General features: G+C 50.1%; 1 protein-coding gene across 2 annotated transcripts in view; it reads left to right on the top strand.

Moving 5' to 3' along the window:
- The window catches only part of PHIP (PHIP subunit of CUL4-Ring ligase complex), a 2330659-nt gene that overhangs the window by 1614017 nt on the left and 694933 nt on the right, over positions 1 to 21709 (top strand). For both annotated transcript variants that reach the window (XM_086926531.1, XM_086926532.1), the window contains exon 30: positions 14527 to 14682. In XM_086926531.1, coding sequence (XP_086782657.1) covers positions 14527 to 14682 — 156 coding nt within the window. The remainder of the gene's footprint in view (positions 1 to 14526; positions 14683 to 21709) is intronic.

Raw genomic sequence — 21709 nt, 5'->3', positions numbered from 1 at the left:
GGACCCCAGGCCCCCTGCTCTCTTGGTAAAATGGATTCCATGTACCTTAGGTGCATAACCAATTGGATACTGAGTCACCTTATCAGTCCCTGTACAGTGTACCTTAGGTACCCAGGGCCTAGGTGTACCCACGGCCTACCAGGGGCTGCAGCAGGTATTATGCCACCCCTGGCTGGCCATCCAAATCTGACACAACTGGCTGCACGACAGCTGGGGCAAGGTGGTGTAATCACCCTTTGCTTTAGGTATAGTATCTCTATACCTAACCCTAAAATGGAAACGTATTTTTCCTAAGAGTTTGTCATGTGCTTAGCCCTCTGACCTCATAAAGAGTTCAGAGGTGTATGTTAGTTAATAAATAACTGTTTATTTTCATAACAACCTGTGTGGTGTCCTTTTCATTTGGTATTCAAAAGTTATATGTGGTAAAACAGCTGGCTTCACATGCCATAAAGAGTTTAGCCTAAAGACTGCTTTTGTCCACGCTACTAGGATAGCTGGTCTATAAGGTTGACTTACAACCAATCACCATAAGGGTTGTTTGGACTGATACAAGGTATTCACTAGAACTAGTGAACATCATATATCAGGCCAACTTCGCAGTCATCCCCTTTCAGGGCCCTAGTTTCATGACACCAGTGTTGGTTCTATCATGGCTCTACGTATCTGGCGCGGAAAAGCTGTGTGTAGGAGAGTGGGGTCTGCAATCCTATGGTCACCCCCGATTTTTGCTTTTTGCTTCACTGGTCTACGACTTTCCCTGGCTGTGGGCCTGCTAATCAGACCCACAGCCTAGCTGTCTCTCTCTAAATTGACAACCATGTACCTTAGGTGCATATCTAATTGGATACTGAGTCACCTTATCAGTCCCTGTACAGTGTACCCTAGGTACCCAGGGCATAGGTGCACTCAGGGGCTGCAGCATGTATTATGCCACCCCTGGCTGGCCATCCAAATCTGACACAACTGGCTGATCAATCAGCTGGGACAGGGTGGTGTAATAACCCTTTGTTTTAGATATAGTATCCTTATATCTAACCGTAAAGTGGACACATATCCTTCTATCAGTCACTCCTATGGCAGGCCTTATCAATCCTGAAGGCAGAGTGCTTGGAATTATGTGAGATGGTGCTCTAGCATGAGCTGAGCCTGTCTGCAGCTTTCGGAACCAAGTCCTTTAGCTGTTTCCATGATAACGCTATACCATATACTCTTATGTGCATTATAATCCTCGCAGTTATTGCCAACTTTGGTATAGCATTATCAAAACATGTCGAGTAAGGTGTCATACGAATTGGAATACTACCCCCTCGCCAATTCTGGCGACGGGGGTAGCATTCCACCCTTCTAGAGGGACACAACATGTATGTAACTGTGAACCCCGGTTAAAGTTAACTCGAGCCTCAGCATCACAAAATGGATGCTGCCACCACAGACACAATCTGACCTCCTGCTGCCGGGAGTCCTTCCAGCGAGGGAGACTTGGACAAAGGGTTTCCTGCCTTGGGAGGTGCTAGCACCACCCCAGACAGGATTTTGTGTATTAGGTAGGACAGGGCTGAAAGGAATAAGACATGCCAGGGGCACACAAGGTGTCCCTGTGCATACACCGGTCTAAACCAGTTCCTGGGGCACTCCAGCCCCAGCTCTGGCGCAAGACCAGACAAAGGATAGGGGGTGTAACCACCCCCCTTCCTGGTCCCACCCAGAGGAGGGACCTAGTCGAAGTACAGCCCCCTTTAGCCGGATAAAGGTAGGAGCTGGTCCCATTCCAAATTAGATTATCCTGAACAACTTTACAAGAAGAAACTCTGGACTTCGACATTCTGCTCCACAGAAGACTGAAGAAATCTCCCTTGTGGGCAAGGAGTGTCCACCCTGCACAAGCAGGCACCATCAGCGTCCAGCGGCTTCCCTTTGTCGTCTTCCTTCCCGGATCCAGACTTCAGACCCCAACGATACCAGGATTCCTAGACCTCTCAGACCTCTACGTACATCTGCAGCACAGCTGAGATCCGTGGGTGCGACGAGACACGTGGGACCGGCCATCTTGAAAGAAGCAGCACTTCGCTCCAGCACGACTCCTGAGGTAACCTCGTCCAAGTGCTTTGGGGACTGAGAAGCCCCGACCCCGAGCAGCTCCTGCACCGAAGACCAGCCCTCCAGCATCCACGAGATCTGCATGGGGCCCTTCTGCCTGTTTGCTGCTTGACGCGTTGTCTGGTCACTTGCCGGCTGGCTAGTGACCTCCTAGACGACGAACTTCGAAATCTTATCTGCTGGTCTGGTTGCTCCAGACTGGCCCTTGCTCCCTTCCAAAAGAGGAGCACCCCGGACCCTCCTGGTCCACTCCAGACGCCGTTTCCACTCACCGCGTGGGTTGCCTTTGCCAAGGCCTGTTGACTCAAAACCCGGATCCGACAGCGAGAGCCTGCGTGGGACAGCTCGTGCCTCCATCCTGGTCGTCGAAGACACCACCTGGTCCACGTGGCTACAGAGACAAGCATCCACTCTCACCTGATCGCGACGACGACATCTGGTTCCACTCCAGTCACTGGCTAGTGACTTTGAACATTGTCCCCTCTGCTTTCAGGTTCTCCTCTTCACTGATCCACCCTGGGATCACACCGGACATCTTCCTCCTGATCGTCTGCAGCATTTTTTCTTCCAGGCTCCATAGACTTCAACGCCGGAACCCGACACGACTTGGCACCTATGCACCCGCAGCCTGTGGGTGAGGTAACACGAGCATTTCGGTGCTCAAGGGTAGCTTGACTCTCCTAGTGTCCTGTTCCACTGTCGTTTTTGTCTTACCTAGTCAGGATTGTCCGTCCTCACCTTATTCTTGAACTGTACTGTCCATAGACACTGTTACGCATCTCGCGTGTGAGTTCACACTCTGCACACGCGTTCCGTGGGCCTCCTATTGCCTACCTAGAGTTAGTGTAGCGTGGTCCCAGCGATCCTACAGCCTCTGGACAGCTCCATTCCTTTTATCGACTTTCACATTCCACTTACTTAGTATATGGTTTGTCGTGCCCCTAGGGCACCATTGTAATTTGTGCAACTTAAACGTATTTTTCCTAAGAGATTGTCATGTGCTTAGCCCTCTGATCTCATAAAGAGTTCAGAGGTGTATGTTTGTTAATAAATATCTTGTTTATTTTCATAACAACTGTGAGAAGTTGGCCTGATATGCAGTGCTCACTATTCTAGTGATCACTATGTATCAGTCCAAACGACCCTTATGGTGATTGGTTGTAAGTCAACCTTAGACCAGCTATCCTAGTAGCGTGGATACGAGCAGTCTTCGGGCTAAACTCTAGAGGGCGTGTTAAGCCAGCTGTTATACCATCACATATACCCCTTGAACACCAAGTGAAAGGACATCACACAAGTGTTATGAAAATAAACAGTGTATTTATTTAAATCACAACAGCCCTGTACTCTTTATGAGGACAGGGTACTAAGCACACAACAAAACTCTTAGGAAAATACTTTAAGTGCACAATCTACACAAATGCCCGAGGGCACGGAAAGTTTGTGTTCTCGGGCGAACCCGATAAGGTAAGTCGGAAACAACAGTGACTCTGGACCCTTAGATAATGAGGCTATGCTGGGGCACCGAAATGCCGAAGTTACCTAGCCCAGGGGCTGCGGCTGCATAGGTCTTTTACAGACGTCGGGAATCCTCGCTGACGAACTAGGAGCCTGAAGAAAGGAGTTGCTGGCAGGCGACCAGTGAAGAGAGTTCGAAGAGATCCAAGCCTGGATCGAAGATGGATGACACCTGAAAGCAGAGGGGACCAAGTTTGTAACTACTAGCCAGTAGTCAGAGGGCACCAGGAGGGCACCGGAGGGTAGTCACCTCGACTAGGTGAGTGGGCGACGCAGTGCTCTGCAGATCTCATGGACCAGGAGGCGTTGTCGGCGACCAGGATGGAGGTGCGAGCTGTCCCACGATGGTTGATTCTGTCGGCGTCGCTGGGCCCAGGGTTGGGGCAACAAGCCTTGGCAAAGTCAGGGCCACGGGGTGGACCTAAAATGGCGTCTTGAGTGGACCAGGAGGGTCCGGGGTGCTCCTCTTTCAGAAGGGAGCAAGGGCCAGTCTGGAGCAACCGGACCAGCAGCGTTGTTATCGTCGGGCGTCGTCCAGAGGGCCACAAGCCAGCGGGCTAGTAGCCGGACAACGTGTTGAGCAGCAAAAAGCAGAAGGGCCCCACGCAGATCGTGGAGATGCTGGGAGGCTGGACTTCGGTGCTGGAGCTGCTCAGGGTCGGGGCTTCTCGGACCCCAAAGCACCCACCAGAGGATCCCTCGGCGGTCGTGCTGGATAGAATTTGTGCAGTTCTGATGATGGCCAGTCCCCCGAGGTCTCGTCGCACCCACGGATCTCAGCTGAGCTGACAATGTGGGTAGAGGTCAGAGGTGCCAGGGACGCCGGTTCTCGTCGAGCTGGGCAGTCGGATTCCTGAGGAAGGACGTGCAGCAAACCGCAGAGTTCTTAGATGGTGCCTGCGGATGCAGGGTGACTACTCCTTAGCCAAAAGGGAGAAATCTTGAGAAGAGTCGAGAGTTCCTTTCGTGGAAAGTAGTTTCTTGATTCAAAGATGATCTAATTTAGAAGGGTCCCCGCTCCTGCCTTTATCCTAAAGTAAGGGGTGGGTACGCAACTAGGTCCTGCCCTAGGGGTGGGACCAGGAAGGGGGGTGGTTACACCCCTCTCCCATGCCGGACTTTCCCCAGGCCAGGGGCTGGTGTGCCCCTGGAACTGGTTCTAGCCGGCAGATGCGTAGTGAGCAAAGGGGTGCCACTCCGCAGTCACCTTCCTGTAAAGCCCTGCCTACCAAGGATACACAAAACCCTGTCTGGGATGGTGCGAGCACCGCCCCGGACAGGAAACCCTTTGTCCAAGCTCTCCTCGCTGGAAAGACTCCCAGCAGCAGGAGGTCAGACTCGTGTCTGTGGTGGCAGCATCCATTTTGTGGAGCTGAGGCTTCGTTTAACTTTAACCGGGGTTCACAGTTACGTACATGTCGTGTCCCTCTAGAAGGGTGGAATGCTAACCCCGTTGCCAGCATTGGCGAGGGGTTAGTATCCCAATTCGTATGACACCTTACTCGACATGTTTTGATAAAGCGATACCAAGGATAGCATTTAACCACGAGGGTTATAATGTGCTTAAGAGTATATGGTACGCGTTATCATGGAACAGCTATTGGGACTTGGTTCCGCAAGCTGCACATGGGCTCAGCTCATGCCAGAGCACCATTTCACACGATTCCAAGCACTCTGCCTCCAGGATTGTCAAGGCCTGCCATAGGAGTGACTGATAGGAATCCGTGTGTCCATTTTGTGGTTAGATATAGGTATACTATATCTAAAGCGAAGGGTGATTACACCACCTCGCCCCAGCTGTCGTGCAGCCAGTTGTGTCAGATTTAGATGGCCATCCAGGGGTGGCACAATACATGCTTCGGCCCCTGGTAGGCCCTGGGTACACCGATGCCCTGAGTTACAGGGTCTGATAAGGTGGCCCAGTTCCAATTGTATAATGCACCTAAGGTACACATGTCAATTTAGTGAGAGAACAGCTAGGCTGTGGGTCTGATTGGCAGGCCCACAGCCAGAGAAAGTCGTAAACCAGTGAAACAACAGCAAAAAATCTGGGTGATCATAGGATTGCAGACCCTACTCTCCTACAACAACCTGTGTGGTGTCCTTTCACTTGGTATTCAAGGGGTTATATGTGGTAAAACAGCTGGCTTCACATGCCAAAAGAGTTTAGCCTAAGACTGCTTTGTCCATGCTACCATTAGGATAGCTGGTCTATAAGGTTGACTTTACAACCAATCTCCTTAAGGGTTGTTTGGACTGATACAAGGTGATCACTAGAACTAGTGAGCATCATATATCAGGCCAACTTCTCACACTGTGTATCAGAACTGACGTCAGCGCGCCTGGGCGGCGTCTAAGTACTCAGACGACGTCATTCCGGCGCTAACCACGGAGGACGACTGCCGGCGCGCAGGATTATAGCTACGCAAAATTTTCCGGATCCAGTCTGACGCCTGGGGATATTCTAAGGTAAGGAATCTATAACTAACTAATGTCTCTTACAGATATATCATTACACAAGTAGTAACTTGTGCGTTAGTCACAGAGGGCATACTTTTCTCTAGAAGGGTTTTCTCTGACCACAAGTGGTCTATTCCAATACTTCTTGTTATTGTTTTGAAGTGCCTCTACTGAAGTATTGATTGGTGCTTTCTACATCTTGGATGTGTCCTGAGATCCCTCACTTTTTTCCTGTTTCTCTTAGGCCACGTTTAGCTCACATACATGTTTCTATGGCAAGGAGCTTTTATTCAGAGGCACTAGCTGTTGTTCTTTACCTTCAGCCCTGTCCCCTAATGGTCCTGATACCATCGGTGGAACTATGTAGTATTATGCTTCTATGAAGTGTTCTTTTTCAACGCTTCTTTATTCCACTGCCCTGGGTGATATTCTCAATGCTTTTCTATGATTTACTGATTTCACATTGCTATAGGTTTTCCACAGTACTTCTGGTGGGATGTATCCTGTCCTCACCTTCATTCCTAGACAGCCCAGTCACTCTATCTTATTACAGACTAGCTATTCCTGTTCAGGGATCTTTAGTGGGACCAGTTTGCAGGCCCTCCTCCAGAGATGGCATTGCTTGGATATCCAATTCAAAGGTAAGGAATCTGCAGCCAGATGTCTCTATCAGATGAATAAGTTACTTACCTTTGGTAACGCCTTATCTGGTAGAGACTGAATCTAGCTGTAGACACCTTATCGACCCTCCCATCCTCCGAGTTATGCCATCTAGTTGTTGTTTTCTTCTACTACAAGATCCCTTCCGGGTGTTCTAATGCCTTTCATTAGAACTTTCTAGTTATTTTGACATAAAGATGTTTTTTTCTTGACACACAGTTTCTGTAGGCAATTTCTGTAAGTTGCTTTGCGTTTTTGGTGCAAAAAATAGTTAAGAAAGAAAGTTACAGTGTGTCAGGTGAGGGCTTATATGTACTGCGCCAACATTGAATCCGGTGGACACTGTCGCTTTGGAGTTGCTCGATATCTCTACCAACGCGCAGAGGCGCACTGCTGTTCAAAGTTTTCTGGATCCAGTCTGGTGCCAGCGGAGAATTTAAAGGTAAGGAATCTGCTGTGGATCCCGTCTCTACCAGATAAGCCTTTACAGAAGATAATTAACTTATTCGTTATGCCCATAAATATGTTGCACTCTGTCTTAGGCTCTGTAGGACTGCCATAGGGGTGACGTACACATTTTGCAGAGGCAGCTTTGGCTTTGCCATTGCTTTGAATGGCAAAGTCAGTCTAGCAGTTTTAAACTGCTCTTCCAGTCTGCAGTTACGGAACAGAAGGCTCGGTTTACTTGTATCACACCCAGGGTGGCACCACCGATGCTGACATCCCCTGAGTGACCTTCTAATTTGCATGCTCTGGGTACCCTATATTAGGGACTTATAGCTATGTTCGCTTATGCCAGTTAGGTATAGTCAATGTAACATACGCGTTTCGGGTTCAATGCACTGGCGCTGAGGTGTGGTTAGCAGCCCTCAGTGCACTTTGAGTCCAAAAACCTGCAGCATCTGAAAGAGACACGTTAGTGATAGATTCCTTACCTTAGAATATCCCCAGGCGTCAGACTGGATCCGGAAATTTTTGCGTAGCAATACCCCTGCGCGCTGGTAGGCGTCGTCTGCGGCTCCGCGTCCGTCGTCGGCGTCGTGAGCGCCGGGATGACGTCGTCGGAGTATATAGACGGCGCCCATGCGCGCTGACGTCAGTTCTTCTTTTTTCCGCGCCAGCTAGCGCAGATCCGGAAGAAGCTCTACCCCCAGTCACTTTTTGACTGAAAACTTTTTTGATCTTTTTGATCCTCTATTTAGTCGATCCTCGACTATCGGTGCCAGGGATGCCCGGGTTCAAGCCTTGCTCGAAGTGCGGCCGACTCATGTCGGTCACGGACCCCCATCGCCGGTGCCTGAAGTGCTTAGGCCTCGACCACGACGATCGAACCTGCTCCGACTGCCGGGCCCTGACGTCGAAGGCTAGGCGGGAGCGGTCCCGCAAGCGTCTCGAGCTGAGGCAGTCGGCCCCGCGCCGCTCCAGGTCCCGGTCCCGGTCCCACGGGAGGTCGAGGGATAGGTCGCGAGGTCGGAGTCATCGACGTTCCGGGAGTGGACACCGATCGTCTGGTTCCAAGTCCTCAGGTAAGAGGCATGAGAGGTCGGAGCGACACCATCGATCCTCCGACCCGCCCCGTCGCTCGCACGATGCGACCGGGGACTCGGGCGACACCGCCCACGCGGCTCCGCGGGAGTCGCAAGCGTCGCCGCCTGCCCCACACCTTCGGGTCCCTGGGCACGGCGCGTCGCAGGAGGAGGTCGAGAGGTACCTCATGGCCATGAGGGCCCTCCCTCCTCAGTCGGTTCCCGTGGCGCCTTCGGGCCGATCGGCTCCGTCTGGAGGTCCTTCCGGGTCGGGCGCTTCGGCCCCGACGACGTCGGGTGCTTCGGGCCCGGCGCCGCTGGCGACTTCGGTCCCGGCGCCGCGCGACCTCGCTGGATCCGGCTCCGGATCCGGGACCCCGCCGGTCGACCTTACGACCTCGCCGGCGCCGTCCCTTCAGGTGTCGTCCCCGGCAGCCGATGTGGTTGCCGACCCCAATGCTTCCTACGGTCCTACTCAGGAGTCGGAGGGGCGCCGCTGGGCGCCGATTCCGTCGGCCTTCGGAGAGTTCTATCTCCACGAGGAGGCCCTGGCTGTTAATCCTGGTCTCCAGGAGCCGGGTGACGAGGAGCAATGGGAGGGGTCCGAGGACCCTCTGGCACGTGATTGCCAGTCACATCAGGACTGGACATATGAGCTTGGGGAGGCCAGTGGTATTGACACCTCGCCAGACACTGGATTTACGTCGCCCCCGACTGTGGCTTCGGAGGCGGGTTCTGCTTACAGTGTAGTGTTGACGAAGGCAGCTAAGGCCTTAAACCTTCAGCTCCCCGTCGCGGCCGTGAGGACTAATCTCCTCACTGAGGTCCTCAAACAGCAGTCCGGCTCCGCGGAGCCCCTCCTGCCGTTCAACGAGGCCTTGTGTGACGTTCTTCTGGGCACTTGGTCCAAGCCCGCCACAGGCCCCCCTGTGGACAGGAACGTGGCCAGACGCTACCGCCCGGCACCGGGCGACCCTTGCTTTTTGTCCACCCACCCCACCCCCGAGAGTCTGGTCATCCAGGCCTCCAACTCCCAGACCGCATTCCCGTCGGCCCCGCCCGACAGGGAATCCAAGAGATATGAGCAGTTCGGGAAGAAGGTCTTCTCGTCTGTGAGCCTAGGGCTACGGTCAGTGAACACCAACTGTCTCTTGGGCCGCTACACCCACACTCTGTGGGACACGGTTGCGGAGGTGCTGCCACAATGCCCTGAGGAGGTCAGGGCTAAACTCAGCCAAACCCTTGCGGACGGCCGAGATGCGGCACGTTTTTCTATCCGGTGTGGGCTGGATACCACGGACTCACTGGGCAGGGCGATGGCAACGACGGTGGCGGTTCGACGCCACGCCTGGTTGAGGTCCGCCAACTTCTCGGCCGATGTCCAGGCCACCCTCCTGGACATGCCGTTTGATGGCCGTCGCCTCTTCGGCGACAAGGCAGACCATGCGCTGGAACGTTTCAAGGACTCCAGGGCCACGGCCAAGTCCTTGGGCCTTACGGCCCCACGCCAGCAATCGGGTGCCTTTCGCTCCTTTCGTGGCCACGGAAGGGGCGCCCCACCACGGGCCGCCAGCCACACGCCGCAAAATGTTCAGCAGCGCGGTGGCGGCCGTGGGAACCGCCGCGGCGGTGGTCGGGGTCAGCGGCGAGGCCAGTCCACACCTCCCTCAGCAGCCCCCGCCTCAAAACCTTCCTAGTCCGAGTTTTCAGGCCCATGTGACGCCTGTGGGAGGCAGGGTTCGCCATCACCTCTCCCACTGGCATACAGTCACTTCGGACAGGTGGGTGCTGCAAATTGTCCGAAGGGGTTTCTCCCTCCCCTTCGAGTCTTCCCCTCCATCCATGCCACCTCAATGCCACCGTGTGTCGGGGGATCACTTGCGACTTCTGCAAGAGGAAGTTTCGGCCCTCTTGGCCAAGATGGCCATCGAGCGCGTTCCTGGGCCAGAAGTAGGACGTGGCTGTTACTCCCACTACTTTCTGGTACCCAAGAAGGGCAAAGGGGGCCTACGCCCTATCTTGGATCTGCGGAACGTCAACGGCTTCCTCCGTACGGAGAAGTTCAAGATGCTCACTTTGGCTCAGGTCCTGGCTGCCCTGGACCCAGGAGACTGGATGGTAGCGTTGGACTTGCAGGACGCCTATTTCCACATCCCCGTCCTGCCGGCCCACCGGCGTTACCTGCGGTTCACGGTAGGCCACGAGCACTTTCAGTTTACCGTGCTCCCCTTCGGCCTTACCAGCGCCCCACGGGTGTTCACGAAGGTGATGGCGGTGGTCGCAGCCCATCTGCGCAGGCAAGGGGTGTCAGTCTTCCCCTACCTCGACGACTGGTTGTTGAAGGCGGGCTCGCCCCAGACAGTCGTCAGCCACCTCCAGACTACGGCCGACCTCCTGCACTTGCTGGGGTTCTCCATCAATGTGCCGAAGTCACACCTGTGTCCCTCTCAGAAGCTCCTCTTCATCGGAGCGGTTCTCGACTCGGCGCAGTTTCGGGTTTACCCACCCGAGCAGCGGGTTCGGGATATTCAGGCTCTGATTCCTGTCTTCGGGCCGTTATCCAGGGTCTCGGTCAGGTTGACGCTGCGGCTTCTGGGACTGATGGCCTCCTGCATCCTTCTGGTGCGTCACGCCAGGTGGCGGATGCGGGCTCTGCAGTGGGACCTGAAGTTTCAGTGGGCCCAGCATCAGGGCAACCTGTCCGATCATGTCCTGATCTCGGAGGGCACTGCGAAGCAACTGCAGTGGTGGCTCACGGACCGCGACTGGGTCAGTGGCAGACCCCTCTCCCTACCCCAGCCGGAGCACGTAGTTGTGACGGACGCGTCACTCCAGGGCTGGGGAGGCCACATGGGGGAGGCGGAGATCAGAGGCCTCTGGTCTCCGGCGGAATCCCGGCTCCACATCAACCTTCTGGAGCTGCGGGCGATTCGTCTTGCACTGAAAGCATTCCTCCCCTCTGTCAAGGGGAGCGTGGTGCAAGTGTTCACCAACAACACCACCGCCATGTGGTACTGCAACAAACAGGGCGGAGTGGGGTCGTGGACCCTTTGCCAGGAGGCTCTGCGCCTCTGGCAGTGGCTGGAACATCAGGGCGTGACCCTGGTGGTTCAACACCTGGCAGGCTCTCTGAATGCCAGGGCGGACGAACTCAGCCGCCGGTGCATGATGGATCACGAATGGCGTCTGAACTCGGATGTGGCGCAAGGTCTCTTTCGACAGTGGGGAGAGCCTTGGTTAGATCTATTCGCCACAGAAGAGAACGCGCAATGTCAGCAGTTCTGCGCGTTGGAGTTTCCAAGGCGGCACTCGCTCGGAGACGCTTTTCGTCGCGAGTGGAGCTGCGGTCTGTTGTACGCCTTTCCGCCTATACCACTTCTGCCCAGAGTGCTGAAGAAGATCAGGCGCGACCGGGCCCAGGTCGTCCTTGTGGCTCCGGACTGGGCACGAAGATACTGGTATCCCGAGCTACTCAGCATGTCAGTCGATCCCCCGATTCGTCTGCCTCTTCGGGAGGACCTTCTGTCGCAGCAGCAGGGGACGGTCCTGCACCCGAACCTGTCCAGTCTCCACCTACAAGCTTGGAGATTGAGCGGCGGCAGTTGAGGCCATTTGACTTGCCTCCCGAAGTCTGTGATATCATTCTGGCAGCCAGGCGTCCCTCCACGAAGTCGGTATACGCCTGCCGGTGGAACAGATTTGTGGCATGGTGCACAGCAAAGGCTGTGGATCCTCTCTCTGCACCCCTTTCGGAAGTGCTGCTCTTTCTTCTTTCCCTTGCCCAGCAGGGCTCTGCTCTGGGCACTCTTAAAGGGTACCTTTCTGCTCTATCAGCCTTCTTGAGGCTACCAGATCAGCCTTCTTTATTCAAGTCTCCTATTGTAAGTAGATTTCTGAAGGGCATCACGCACATGTTCCCTCCTGTTCCCTTCGTGATGCCCCAGTGGGACTTGAATCTTGTTCTCACCTATCTGATGTGTGCTCCCTTTGAGCCACTTCATAACTGCCCTCTTCGTCTCCTTACTCTAAAGACGGCCTTCCTGGTTGCCATCACCTCTGCCAGGAGGGTGAGTGAGCTCCAGGCTCTTTCTTCTTCTCCACCTTTCCTGTCTGTTCATCCTGATAAGGTGGTGTTGCGTACACGACCTTCCTTTCTGCCCAAGGTTGTCACGGCCTTCCACATCGGGCAGTCCATCACTTTGCCCACCTTCTTTCCGCCTCCGCATCCCTCGAAAGAGGAGGAGAGGCTCCACCGTCTGGATCCAAAACGTGCGCTCTCCTACTACCTAGACCGCACTCGCCAATTCCGGGTGGATGACCAACTCTTCGTTGGTTACGTGGGCGCGAAGAAGGGGAAGGCTGTACACAAGAGGACCATCTCTAGGTGGATCATCTTGTGCATCCAAGCATGCTACTCCATGGCGAGGAAGGAGCCCCCGGCTGGATTGCGGGCTCACTCCACTCGGGCCACGGCAACGACAACTGCCCTGGGCCGCGGTGTCCCCCTGCAGGACATCTGTCAGGCAGCCACGTGGGCCTCGCTGCACACGTTCGCAAGACACTACTGCCTGGACAGTCAAGTCCGGAGGGATGGCTTCTTTGGCCGTTCCGTCCTCCAGGACTTTCTGGTGTGATATTGGTTCGCAGACCCACCACGGGGGTTGGTATTGCTGGGGTATCTATTCTAAGGTAAGGAATCTATCACTAACGTGTCTCTTTCAGATGCACAAGTTACTACTTGTGTAACGATATATCTGTAAGAGACATTAGTTAGTGATAGATTCCTTACCGCCCTCCCATCCTCCCCGTTCTGCGAACCGATATTTAGGGTTAAGGTCATCCCCTTTCAGGGCCCTAGTTTCATGGCACCAGTGTTAGTTCTATCATGGCTCTGCGTATCTGGCGCGGAAAAGCTGTGTTATCAGAACTGACGTCAGCGCGCATGGGCGCCGTCTATATACTCCGACGACGTCATCCCGGCGCTCACGACGCCGACGACGGACGCGGAGCCGCAGACGACGCCTATCAGCGCGCAGGGGTATTGCTACGCAAAAATTTCCGGATCCAGTCTGACACCTGGGGATATTCTAAGGTAAGGAATCTATCACTAACTAATGTCTCTTACAGATATATCGTTACACAAGTAGTAACTTGTGCATCCGGCCAAAAACATGGGTGTGACCATACAAAAGAGGCATTTATTTACAGTTATCATTGACAAAAGCTGTATCCTCTGATTCCGAGAGCCATGTAGTTAATTAGCTATTGCAAGGTGCATTGATCTGGATAGGGGCATATGACCTTGGTATCTGGATATTTTGTACCCCGTTTGCAGAGCTGCATTTCAATTTAAGCTCAGAGCACGCCTTCCTCTTAGTAGGGTTGTAGGTTGTTGAATCACATCTTGCCAACGTTAAGTCTGGTAGCCTGGAACCTGGGAGACTAGATCTGTATTCATCTTTGAGGCATTCTTTTACGAAGACTGTATATTCTAGGAGGCAGAGATTTTGTGTAGATTGGTAGTGTTCTAGTTTTATGGAGAAGTCTGCGCAACCTGGGACTAAGTTTGCAGTTTCTTTAACGTGATAAGGGCTTAGTAGGATGAAGGAATATTTAGAGGCAATTCGCCTGTATTGTTTTTTCTACTAAGAATAGTGGTACATTAAGAGTAAGACATGCGTCTGGTAAATGCTTCTAGGTGTATGCTCCCAACCTTTAGAATATCCCTAGGCACCAGACTGGATCCAAAAATGTATATACCTATGCTGGTGTCTTGTTGCTCTGTACCACCCTGGAAATGGTATAGTGGAGCCGCTTCTCGTGTCACTTCGTGCTTTCCCTCTACCCAACCCTTGTAGGATGCTTTGGGACTAATTCAAGTAAAGGTATCTGTTGTGGTCTCAATCCTTTAGAGAGACAAGTTATTTCCTTTTGGGAATGTTTTTTTGTGATTAAAGACCAGCTCCAATTAATGCATTACACCCTCCTCAACTCCCCTCTCTTATAGTGGGTGTTTACATGTTTCTTAAATCATTGCTAAATATGAAATTATTTTCCATTTATCGCATCTTGGCCTAGGTCCAGAAATACAATTTAAACTGAGGCGACTGGTGCAGACATGCATTATGTAAGGTGCTCTTAGGTCATAATGACTTCCTCTCAACTTAGACATAATAAACATAAGATGAGTGAAGCATTGTTAAACAGTTTAAAAGCTAATTGTTTACAGATGCTTAGTTTATTATTTGTTGATATATTTCAGCTGTTTTTCCTGAAGAGCTTGGATTAAGTGTTCCACTAACCAGTAACGAGGTTAGAAACTTGATTTACAAACCATTGGATGGAGAATGGGGGTCCAGGACCAGAGATGAAGAATGCGAAAGAATCATTTCAGGAATTAATCAACTCATGACACTGGGTAAATAGAAAATTCTACTTGCTACAACTACTCTTTTTTTAACAGATTGTTATAAAGGCCTTTAGAATCCCTTATTTTGTAATGTGGTTTAAGAAATGTATAGTTTGTGTATTGAATATCTTTCATTTTTAAAGTGGATCTTAACATTATTTCAGAGTCTGATATCTCCCAGTTATAGTTTAAGATTTTTTTTAAGGGTCTGGCTTGACACTACAGCTAGGTGAACTTTTGGCTAACTGTCTTTTGCTCGGCGTGTTTGCTGTCTGTTAGGGTTGGGCATAAGGCCTGGCTTGAGGTTGAACACATCAGCTGTTGGCCACCCACGGAAGGTTGGATGTAGAGCCTGGGTCTGTCACCTTAACCATGCAAATTTTACCATTCAGTAATTGTACCATTCAGTATTTACCATGCAGGTAAGTGCCACGCAGCTCATTTAAAAAGGTACTTTAACAATGCTGTACTTTAGCACTCTAGTATATTAAATTACATAGTAAACTTGCATATATATCAAAATAAAAATATATTTTATTTTTTATTCATATGTATTTAGGAAATTATCTAAGTGTGTGTGTGTCTGTAAATATATATATATATTTGTGTGTGTATATGTATATTTTTTTCAGATGAACAGTTCAAGGATTGGAAATGTGTGATCTGTAAAGCATGAAAAAATAGGCGTATATAGGAAAAAAAATCAAGTCCAATAATGGAAACAGTATCACAATCCAACAGAAAATTACTTGTGAAACAACCTATTTTGTCTATATTCTTGGATGCAAGTGTGGTCTAAAGTATGTGCCAATTAAGGAAAAGAATATTGGAGTACATCAGAGCAATTGAAGACTGATCCATCATATGCAGTTGCTAAATACATAATGAAAGAACACGAGGATGATACCTGGAAAGGGATTGAATATTATGGAATTGAGCATGTTAAAAAAGATGTAAGAGACAGTGATACATTTCAGCTACTGACCTAAAGGGAATCCTGATATATTATCAGACTTTAAACTAAGATCCCATTGGGGCTCAACAATGATGAGGAACTGCATATTCATTTAGAATGATGTAGTCAAAAGATATGATTTTTAAAGAAAAAAAGACATGTGGAACTGAAAATAATACCTCGCTGATAGGATAATATGGTGGACTGATGCAACTGATTGATGTAAAAGTCGACTGCCTCAAAAAACGTTCCTAAAGAAGATTTTTGAGCATGAGGAATTTCACATTCATTCGAAATAATGTAGTGAAATGACCATTTGAGAGGAAACGCTATGCAACACAACGCTTCAAGAAAAGAACATGAGAGACTGTAAACAATACCTTGCTTAGAGGGTAATAAGGTGGAGGAATTCAAATTGATGCAACCAAATGTACATATCAGCTGACTTAAATAGCTCACTTAGACAATATTTGTTCAAAATAGTTTACTAATCAGTTGCCCAGTAAAGTACAGGATTACCTCAGAGATGGGCTTTTGAACATTTGAAACTCTGCTATACATATGATTTGATTCCGCTGATAACATGTATTTTCATTGTAATTGTTTTTTAATGTGGTTAGATATTACTACAACTCCCAGAATACTTTGTTGTGAGCAATGCTGACATAAATCCAGAAACCGAAAATGGACTATTAGCTGTTAACAATTCGGGATGGGGGTGAAAGGGTCGAAACGCGCTGGATGACACTGGTGTTACTGATTGCACATGTTTAAGAAATGAGGAGAAGCACACTTCCCAATCGCCGCTGACTTTTGTGGTTAAATAAATATATATGTATATATATACGGTTGTGTGTGCATATATATATAAAAAAATAGATATATATAATATATATATTGATATCCCTACTGGTGGTCGCCAGTAGGTAGTTATAGTTGGAACCTAGTTTCCATAGGAAAAGCATTTTTTGATTTGCTAATAACTTTGGCTTCGTTTGACGAATCTTCGCGAAATTCTCCCCAAAAAAGTCTATCCTGGTCAGGTCCTATCCTAAAAGTTTGGGGGTGATTCGTCAAGCGGGTGCTGAAGAAAAAGGGGGGTCCCAGAACACGTTTGCCCCATGTTAATTTCCATAGGAAATTTTGAGACTGGCTACAGCCCGAACTGCTGAACGGAATTATGCCAAATTTGGCAAAAAGGTAATTCTTGGTTCATAAAGCGACCTTTTGCAAAATGGTGCAAATCTGTTCTGTAGTTGCCGTGAAAATCAAAAAATGAAAGCATTTTTTTTTAAATCGGGCGAATTTGCGCTGGGATCGCGAATCCGGGCAAGAAATTTTTAAAAACGAAGCGCGGGCTCCCATGCTTTGTTCTAATCTGAAAGAGACACGTTAGTGATAGATTCCTTACCTTAGAATATCCCCAGGCATCAGACTGGATCCGGAAAGCTTTTCTCGCTAGCAGTGCCTCTGCGCGTCTGTAGGTTGTGTCGTGCGGCCCTGCGTCCATTGCTGGCATTGTATGCGCCGATATGATGTCACAGAGACTACTTAGGCTCCACCCCTGTGCGCTGACGTCCGTTCTTTCTTTTTGTGCGCTAGTATGTGCAGATCCGGATAGAGCAGGTACCTAAGTTACTTTTTGACTGTTTTTTGAGACTGGATTTAAGTCCTGTGGGGCCTGCTGCCGTAACATGACAGTGTCAGACCCCCATGATGTTTGCCTCTATTGCCTGGAGACTGATCACGACCTCCGGGCCTGCCAGGTCTGTCTAGCCATTGCCCCGAAGGCCTTGAGGGAGCGGCGCCGGAAGTTGATGGAGGTCTGGCATTTGTCGCACCGCCGCTCCGGGTCTAGGGGCTGTTCCCGGGACCGCTCGCGGGACCCACATTGTCCTCCTCGGGCTCCAAGTCTTCGCCCTCTGATTCCAGTAAGCTACGCCATAAAAAGAATTTGAAGAAGCGTGTTCGCTCTCGGATGTCCCCCACCGCTCCTCGGATGCGGACAAAGGGGACAGGGGTTCTGCCCCAGCGGCTCCTCTGGAGCCTGGGAGTCCCGCGGTCTACCCGTCCTACCTGGGCCCGTTGGCGACTCCTGAACAGGTGCAAGAGTTTTTTGCTGCCATGGACAGCCTCTTTTGGCCTTGGGCTCCCGCCAGCGTGCCTTTGGGCCCGCAGTCCCATGTCCAGATCCTGTTGGCCCGTCAGCGCCGCCGGCAGATCCAGCTTAGTCGCCACAGGATCCTACGCTGTGGGCTCCGGCCCCCGACGCCATGAGGTCCAGCGCTACCGGCTCCTGCCCCAGCGCCGCAGTGGGTGCCGTTCATTCCACCCTTGCCCCGGTTCCAGGACCATTTTGTTCCTACCTGGGACCCGCATTGGGAGGCGGCGCCGGTCTGGACCTAGCCGGCACTTTTCTGGCGCAGTTTCCGACGCAGGTTGTTTCTACTCCAGCTCTGGTTCTGCCGCCGCGACTGGCCCCTCCTGCACCGGAGGCGGAGGAGGATTGGGAGGGGTCTGAGGACCCTCTTGCTCGGCAGTGTGACTCCGAGCAGGATTGGGTGGACCACCTGGAGGATGCAGGCGACCTCGATGTCTCTTCTGACCCAGGGTTTTGTCGTGTTCTAATCTAGGACCCCGATCAATACTGTGACCTTATGCCCCTATTCGGCTATAATCCACTTATACCCCTATAATGGCATAAACGATCAAGAGCGATATTTCAGAAACTTGTCTCTGGCCTAACACGATCTCTTCCTCTGCAGCTCATTAGAGCAAATGACACAGCAGAAGCCACTATCTAAGATTCCTAGATTACACTCCGAGTTCTTCAACAAGATAAAACTCAGCAACCTGGGAAAGCCCCACTTGCTATGTTTTGATTAGTAATATAACTCTATGAGCACTGAGAGACGATCACTTCCTAGTGACATCTTTATTGACGTCTTATGTCCAAAAACTTACGTCAAACCAGGCACCTTTCAGGTATAAATATTACCAACGTTGCCTTAAGCAAACGCTGCCTCAACGACATCGATGATAGCGATGGTGTGGTGAACATAGGAGCAGAACAGCTGTCCCCTGCAGAGCCCAGCAGATGCAAGCTGCCCACGGACGCTGCCCCTCCTCCTCCTCGACGCACTGAGAGAGACGCTGTCTTTTCTCCTGCCGAGAAAATCCAGCTCCGGCGTTTCCAGCCTACTCTTGCGAGTGACTGGGATATCGAGTCCTGGAAGGAGATACAAGACCTCCAACATTCTATTTCAGAGGTATGGTGTTGACTAAACCCTTAGAGAGAATTCTTGAAGCAAACCTTGGCAAAACCAACTTAACTAAAACTACTACTTACTTACTCTCTCCCACGTATTAGGCTTAGGTCAGGTACACTGGGGTAGGCGTAGTTAGAAGCACCAGTTGAGTACGTTAGCTGAATGTATATATGAATGTATATATTTTATTCATTTTAACCATTGTATGGCTAAGAAACCATATCAATGCTTTTACAGTATTATTTCGCAATCCTCATTTTACTGTACGCACTTTTTATAAAAACTAGTCTTGCAATTGTGGCAATTCATTTCTCTTGCATGAGAAGAAAGACTGTTCAATAAATAATACTTTTTATTGAAAGCGCCCGTCTCTCTATTCTCTGCATCTTGGTGAAAGTAATCTGCACAACTGACTGAGTAAAATAACTGTCTATTGTTTCACACGACTCTAGAGATTGACTCTTTATTTATTTTTTTATTTTGAAAGTTTTATATAGCGCGAACCAGATCTTTGCATATATCAGAGCGCTTTACAGAGCATACATAACAAACCATTAGATATGGCGTAATTGTAGGTAATAAGTGGGGAGGGGTAGGCATAGGAGGAAGCACAGTAGAACAGTTACATCATTAATGCAACTGGTACAAAAAAGAGAAAGCATAGGCCAACAGGTAAATCAACAACGCAAGTAATACAAATATTCGCAGGGATCGACCAGATAATACATATCGGTGCAGCTACTTAAAAACCAACGTCTTTCCTTGACGTCAATAGCTCAAGTGTATTTAGCCATGAGGATAGCTTTTACTCCTTTCTTAAAGAGTGTGATGGATGATATGAGCCTGGTTTCAGGAGGGAGTGAGTTCCAGATCCTGGGTGCCATTCCTGAGAAGGAGCGTTTATACGTTTTTTCCTTCCGGAATCTTCGAGGTTTTAGCAGAAGATTGTTTGTGCCTCTAGTGTTTCTAGAGCCGCCAGAGATTGTCAGCTTCTGGGTGAGGTAAACTGGTGAGCTCAGGTGTACAGCCTTGTGTCATGCAGGCGATTTTCAGATGTATTCTGGCTTCAAAAGGCAGCCAGGTCAGAGATTTTAAGTCAGGGGAGATATGCGAGTGTTTTTTTGACCCAGTGATGAGTCTCGCTGCAGCGTTTAGAGAAGCTCTTAGGGGTGCAGTAGTGGTTAGAGGGAGAACGCAGAGGGCGGTACTGCCGTATTCTATTCGAGGAATGACTATTGCTTGTACTGCAGTTTGGAAGTCTTTGGCTGGGAGGAAGGGTTTAAGTCTCCTCAAGGTATTGATTTGGTAGTTCGCTCCCTTAGTTGCCTTGCTGATATGTTGCTGCATGTTGAGATTGGTGTTGCGTGTTATGCCTAAAGATTTTGCTGAGTCCACGATGGTGGGTTGGACATTGAGTGCAGTTAGGTGTTTAAGCCAAAGTTGAGTGGTAGCGATCTTCTCTGGAGGTGAGATCAGAAGGAACTCTGTTTTCAGAGCATTGAGTTTGAGAAAATTATCGGCAAGCCAGGATTGGGTGCTTCTGATCGTTGAGTTCAGGAGTAAAACGTCTTTGGGGGATTGTAATTTGAGATATAGTTGGGTGTCATCGGCGTACATGTGGAAGAGAACATTGGATGCTTGTAGCAAGGTGGTGAGAGGTTCCATAACTAGGTTGAACAAAGTTGGGGATAAGGAGGATCCTTGGGGGACGCCTAACGATACCGGTATAGGCGAGGACATCAGGTTGTTGCTCTTGAATATCTGCGACCTGTTGTGAAGTAAGGAAGTGAACCACTTGAGAACGGTCCCAGATAGACCCATTCTTGTGTTTAAAAGTCTGAGTAAATTCTCATGTTTGACGGTGTCGAATGCTGAAGAGAGATCCAGAAGGATGAGGAGGCAGGTATCATTTTGATCTAGGATTTGAAGGGCGTCGTCTATTATGGGAGTCATAACAGTTTCTGTACTGTGTCCTGCTCGGAAGCCTGATTGATGAGGGTTGAGGAGATCAAACTGATCAATGTGTTTAGTCAATTGTAGTTGTGCGCATTTTTCCAGGAGTTTAGCGAGAGTGGGAATATTGGTAATGGGACGGTAATTGTTTAGATCAGATGGGTCGGCTGTAGGTTTCTTTAGTAAAGGTGTGACTTGTCCAACTTTGAGTGAGTCAGGGATGGTTCCTTGTTGCAGTGAGCTGTTGATAATTTTAGTCCAGAGTGGAAGGAGCAAAGGGGTGAAGTCTTTGACAGCGTTAGCAGGGAGGGGGTCCGTGAGGTGATTGGAAGGTTTCAAGGTGCTGATCATTTTGCTAATTTCCTCTTCAGAGTATGCGTCAAAAGATGACCATGTGGCATTGTTTTTTGGATCATTAGGTGCTATGCAGTGGGGTTTGGAGTAAAGGCTTGCGTCAATGAGGAGATCACTCTTTATGTTGTCAGTTTTTTGGATAAAGAAAGCAGCGAAGTCTTCACAGGAGGGTGCTTCGCGCCTAGTGCTGAGTGGTTGGGGTTGTCCTTAGATTGAGTTCTGATTAGCTCAAACAGTTTTCTCGGGCGGTTTTTTGCTTGGTCGAGCTGGAGGCTGAAGAAGTCAGATTTTGAACGCTTTATTTTCCTGAAGTAGGCGTTTCTCTTTTCCTTCAGGGTTTTTAGGTGCACTGCAGAGGGAGCTGATCTCCAAGTGCGCTCTGCCATTCGCATGGCTCGTCTGTCCTCATTCAGACTCCCGTTGTACCATGGTTTGGAGATTTTAGCAGAGGCTCTTTTTAGCTGCAAGGGAGCAGCCTCATTAATTATTGAAGTCATGGCGAAGA

Source organism: Lissotriton vulgaris, chromosome 6, assembly GCF_964263255.1.
Source record: "Lissotriton vulgaris chromosome 6, aLisVul1.2, whole genome shotgun sequence".
In the NCBI taxonomy this organism is placed as follows: Eukaryota; Metazoa; Chordata; class Amphibia; order Caudata; family Salamandridae; genus Lissotriton; species Lissotriton vulgaris.
The sequence above is the reverse complement of the archived record's forward strand: the minus strand, read 5'-3'. Positions and strand labels throughout refer to the sequence as shown.